At 42.2% G+C, this 5,482-nt stretch overlaps 1 protein-coding gene across 1 annotated transcript in view; it reads right to left on the bottom strand.

Moving 5' to 3' along the window:
- The window catches only part of Rbm5 (RNA binding motif protein 5), a 29,175-nt gene extending 23,699 nt beyond the window's left edge, over positions 1-5,476 (bottom strand). The window contains exons 1-5 of the mRNA XM_023704605.1: positions 5,322-5,476; positions 3,893-3,990; positions 2,960-3,047; positions 2,560-2,637; positions 2,408-2,480 (exon numbers count right to left, since the gene is read on the bottom strand). Of these exons, the coding sequence (XP_023560373.1) occupies positions 2,408-2,480; positions 2,560-2,637; positions 2,960-3,047; positions 3,893-3,990; positions 5,322-5,435 (451 nt within the window). The 5' untranslated portion in view covers positions 5,436-5,476. The remainder of the gene's footprint in view (positions 1-2,407; positions 2,481-2,559; positions 2,638-2,959; positions 3,048-3,892; positions 3,991-5,321) is intronic.
- Positions 5,477-5,482: the final 6 nt, after the last annotated feature.

Here is a 5,482-nt window from a genome sequence, read left to right as displayed (position 1 = left end):
GGGCTGGCTGGCATGTGGTGCTGGGGATCGAACCGCGGTCCCTGTGCTTTGCCAAGCTTGTTTCAAGTAGGTGCTTTAGACCACTGAGACATCTCTCCAGCCCACGTACAATGTATATTGATCTGTACTTCCTAGCAGTCTTTTCTGTATCACCACTCCTTTTTCTTCTTGCTTCTGGATATCCTGGTCTCTGAACATTGTACTACAGTCCACTATCTCACTGTACAGTAAGCACACAGCAGCACAACTATAACAATGTCCAGCAGACATGTAAACTGTTATTCTATAAATATAAACATTCTATAATTTTTTAATTTTTTTTTTATTTTAGGGAAGGATCTACACGGTGTTTATGGTCTCACTAATAGGTCAGACTCATAGTGATCCGCCTGTTTAGACTCCCAAGAGCTGGAACTGCAGGCATGTGTCACCACGCCATCTCTATGTTTTACTATGAGGTCTATTTGTATCTGGAAAGTTTACAACTTGAATGCTTTTAAGTCAGGGACTTACTATATTATTATGACCCTTATGATGGATGTCTTATCCTCTCTCTAAAGTCACATTCTTTGTTATATGAAATTATGTGTACACTAACAACTAATAACCAGGCAGACAAAGACAGAACTTAATTCCCAAAACAAAACACATCACCAAAAAAACAAAAAACAACAACAACAAAAAAAAAACCACCAAAAAAACAAAAACCAAAAACCACATCATAAGATGGTCTCCTAGGAGTTATACTGGTTATTTATTTATTTATTTATTTAGTATAGGTTCCTGCTATGTAGCTCAGACTTGTAGGGAATCTTCCTGGTTCAGCCTCCCCAGCACTGGGATTACAAGGTGTGTACCACCATGCCTGGTTTTGGTGGCTGGCTCAGTGGGCCTGGGTACCGGGGGATCAAGCAAAGGTCCTTGTGCTTGCCAGGTAGGTGCTTAGACCACTGAGCTATCTCCCCAGTCCCTCACACCCCTTTTGATACAGGGTCTTGCTACATAGTTCAGACTCATGGTGGTTTTTCTGCCTCAGCCTCCCCACAGCTGGGATTACAGGCATGTACCACCATGCCCAGAGTTTGGGGTCCAGCACAGCATGCAGTAACAGGGATCAAACTCAGGACTTCGCACTTGTCAAGCAGGCACTTCTGTCGTCAAGCTAGTTAGCTAGCTGTCTGTCTGTCTCAAATGGTTTGTCTTCTATTTTATTTTAATTTTTTTTTTGGCGGAACCAGGGATTCAACTCAGCCCTTTGCGCTTGCCAGGCAAGAGCTCATTCTACTGAGCCATCTCTCTGGCCCCTGTCTTCTATTTTATTTATTTATTTATTTATTTTTGTTTTTTTTTGGCAGAACCGGGGATTGAACTCAGGCCCTTGCGCTTGCCAGGGAAGCGCTTATTCCACTCAGCCATCTCCCTGGCCCCCTGTCTTCTATTTTATTTTATTTTTTTAAAATTTTATTTATTTGTGTGTGTGTGTGTGTGTGTGTGTGTGTGTGTGTGTGGCCAGCTCAGCCCACCAGGGGGCGGGGCTGGCTGGCATGTGGTGCTGGGGGATTGAACCGTGGTCCCTGTGCTTTGCTAAGCTTGTTCTAAGTAGGTGCTTTAGACCACTGAGCCATCTCACCAGTCCCCTTGTCTTCTATTTTAAAGAAAAGTACAACCAATAGTATCAAATTTCAAAACAAGATTGTAAGAGAGTAATGATGGTTACTACATTGTATACTGTTATCTTAAAATAGTTGCTCATGGGGCTGGGGAGATGGCTCAGTAGGATAAGTGCTTGACTGGCAAACGCAAGGATCTGAGTTCAATCCCCGGTTCCCCCCCCCCCCCCCAAAAAAAAAAGTTGCTCATATGTAACTTTTTTTTTTGGTACCAGGACTCAAACTCAAGACCTCATGCTTCCAGGTGGGCACTGTACCACTGAGCTAAATCCCCAGTCCTATACTGGTTCTTTTTTTTGGCAGAACTGGGGATTGAACTTAGACCCTTGTGCTTGAGCACTTATTTTACTGAACTATCTCCCCAGTCCCCCTATACTGGGTTCTTGGTATACATGAACCACTCTAGCCTTCCCAGAACCATGGGCACATGGTGACAGCCTTGACTGTGTCCCCCACATTCTTGCAGGGATAAAACATAACTTTGGGTCTAATCAAGACATTGGGACATCCCTCAACTGCAATTTTTTTTTTTTTTTTTTTTTTTTTTGAGAAAGAGTCTCACTATGCAGTTCAGGCTGGCCTTGAACTAATTTTGTAGTGCAGACTGGTCTTAAACTCGCAATGACCCTCCTGCCTCAGCCTTCTGAGTACTGGGATTACAGGTATGTGCCATCACACTTGGCTTCCTCACCCACAACTGCTTAAACGAAAAGTAAAAAGGAGATAATGTTTACTACCTGATACAGAGGATACATCCGATTCCAATCCACCAGCTTGTTGCTGATAAAACTGCTGGTAATCCTGTGAGTACTGAAGGAAAGTCTGCCATTAAAAACTATTCTCACATATTTTACAATCTAGAAGTTGAATGCTGGCCAAACAGACCTACCTGTGCATACTGAGCATAACCGTCTTGACCTGGTTGCAAGTAACTGTAGTCAACACTGCCTCCTTCACCACTTTGAGACTATAAAATGTCAAAAGAAAAGGGAGAAAAGACAAACTTAATGGATATCAAACTTAGTGGACATTTTTAGTAAAGAAGTTAGAACTACTCTCTGAAAATGTCCTTGCAGATTTCTACTACAAATACCAAAGAAGGGTCTGGGGATATAGCTCAGTGACATAAGCACCTGCCTGGCAAGTGCAAGATCCTGAGTTTGATCCCTGGTACCGGAAAAAACAAACAACAAAACAAAACAAAACAAAACAAATGCCAAAGAAGAGATCATCTCTGAATCTGGGCACCAAAACCATACCATCCTGAGCAAAAACAATGTCTCTCTTACCTGGGTAGATGACCATTGAGCAGCAGCAATGGCTGTACTAGCCACAGAGAAGGCGCTAACCCGATTGCCATCTGGGAGGACCAAGTCTCTGAAACCAAAGATCCAATCATGTCATTTTTTTTTTTCCCCCAGAGCCAGGGATTGAACTCAGGACCTTGCGCTTGCCAGGCAAGTGCTATTTCAACTGAGCTATCTCCCCAGCCTCCCAATCATGTCACTGTGTAACACTCAATATACCCCAAGTAGTGCACCATATTGCCAAAGGAGCAGAGATTTATGCTAGCTTTGTTAGGAGGTACCAATTGCCACCAAAGCCAACTTTTTTTTTTTTTTTTGCAGTACCAGGGATCAAACTCAAGACTCTGTGCTTGCCAGGCAGGCACTTATGCCCCTGAGCTATATCCCTAGCTAAGGGCAAATTTCTTTTTTTGTTTTTATTTTTTTGGCAGAAACAGGGGTTGAACTCAGGCCCTTGTGCTTACCAGGGAAGCGCTTATTCCACCGAGTCATCTCCCTGGCCCCTAAAGCCAATTTCATAGGGGAAGGTAAATTCATCAGCAAGTATCCCTGTAGTATCACTGCTCTATTTTGTAACTGCCACATAGCAAGGCACTTGGAAAACAGTTGTGCAAACACTGCCAAAGTCCAGACACTACAGTTTGCTTTTGTTTTTTTTTGGTATTTTATTAAGGGTCTATAGGGTCTCACTATGTAGATCGGACTCATAGTGATCCACCTGTTTTCAGCCTCCCAAGAGCTGGGATTACAGGTGCGCACCACCATGCCCAGTCTAGATGCTGTAGTTTGATTTTTTTTTTTTTTTTTTACAGAACCGGGGATTGAACTCAGGCCCTTACACTTTCCAGGCAAGCACTTATTCTACTGAGCTATCTCCCCGGCCCTGCAGTTTGAAATGACAATGAAGTTACTTACTTTCTGGCACTTTTTGCAAAATCAACCCCAATGGTTTTCCCATCAATCTTCAAAGGAGGATGAAGACTCTGTAATATCTGAAGAAGCTGAGAAGCATCCTGAAAGACAAAACAAACCAATTTGTCAGGTAATAAAAAATTTTCTCCCTATCTATTCAAGAAATACAGCTATTTTTAAAAAAAGCAATAATTTCTTACTGTATTTGCATATATGAAACTTTGAGAAAAGTAGTACTTCCAGGATGTGAAGAAATCCACTCTTACTATACAGAGGACTGCAAGTTCAAGTACAGTCTGGGCAATTTAGTGACTGAACAAGATCATCTTAAAAATTCAAAAATTTGGGGGCCTGCCCATTAGCTCAGTTGTTTAAGTGCCTAAACAAAGCACTCAAGCTCAAGCTGCTGTGGTTCGAACCCAGATACAGCAAACCAGAAATACCCTAAGGCATCTTCTGGCCTCCAAAAAAAAAAAAATCGAAAATGTAAAAGGCCTGGTGATATGATTCAATGCAAAGCCTCAGTAACCAGCCCCAAAATAAAACACCCCCCTCACACACAATGTAAAACAAAGCAGGAATGAGTAAACTGGCTCAAACTCCAGCTCTACCAGTTCTCTAGAACTGCATAAATTTTCAGAACTCATCAAAGAAGTTAGTCCTAGGGACTGGGGAGATGCCTCAGTGGAATGAGAGCTTCCCTGGCAAGTGCAAAGGCCTGAGTTCAATCCCAGGTTCCATTAAAAAAAAAAAAAAAAAGGGGGCCGGGGAGATGGCTCGGTAGAATAAGCGCTTCCCTGGCAAGCACAAGGGTCTGAGTTCAATCCCCGGTTCCGCAAAAAAATTAAAATAAAATAAAATAAAAGTTAGTCCTAAAAGCTGGGTACGGTGGTACACTCCTATTCTCTGTCCAAGCACTTAACATGCTGAGGCAGGGACGAGGGGAAATTTGAGACCAGCCTGAGCTACACACAAGTTCAAAGCCAGCCTGGACTACACAGCAAAACCATGTCTCAATATCACCCCACAACCAAAAAAAAAAAAAAAACAAAAACAAAACCCAACAACTACAAAAACCGATCCAGTAACTTAACATTGCAATGTGTCATTATGGAGCCTTTAACTTCGGGCTCCAGAAGTCTCTTACATAATATCAAAATAGGATAAACTACAATTCTCTTAAAATTTTTTTCAGGCCAGGGAGATGGCTCAGTAGAATAAGTGCTTTGCTGGCAACCGCAAGGACATGCATTCAATCCCCAGTTCCACAAACAAAAATAAATAAATAAAATAAAAATAATTTGTTTTTGTCTTTTGGTGCTAGTGACCAAACTTGAGGCCTCAAACATATAAGCATGTCCTCTAACCATTGAGCTTAATCCTCAGCCCCATTGCTGTTTCTTTAAAAGGAAAGATTTAACAAGAACCTCACCATTGCAGAAGACAGCTGCACAAATGCAAAGCCTCTGTTCTGCTGGGTTTGCTTGTCTTTTATGAGACGAATATTATTGACAGCTAAGGATGCGTAGGGAGACAGCGCTGTCATTATGGAATCCACTACAGTATGTGGAGCTATGTTCCGAAGAATGATTG

This window comes from Octodon degus, unplaced genomic scaffold, assembly GCF_000260255.1.
Source record: "Octodon degus isolate 3935 unplaced genomic scaffold, OctDeg1.0 scaffold00008, whole genome shotgun sequence".
NCBI classification, from domain to species: domain Eukaryota; kingdom Metazoa; phylum Chordata; class Mammalia; order Rodentia; family Octodontidae; genus Octodon; species Octodon degus.
Note: the sequence above shows the minus strand (reverse complement) of the source record. Positions and strands in the feature narration are given on the sequence as shown.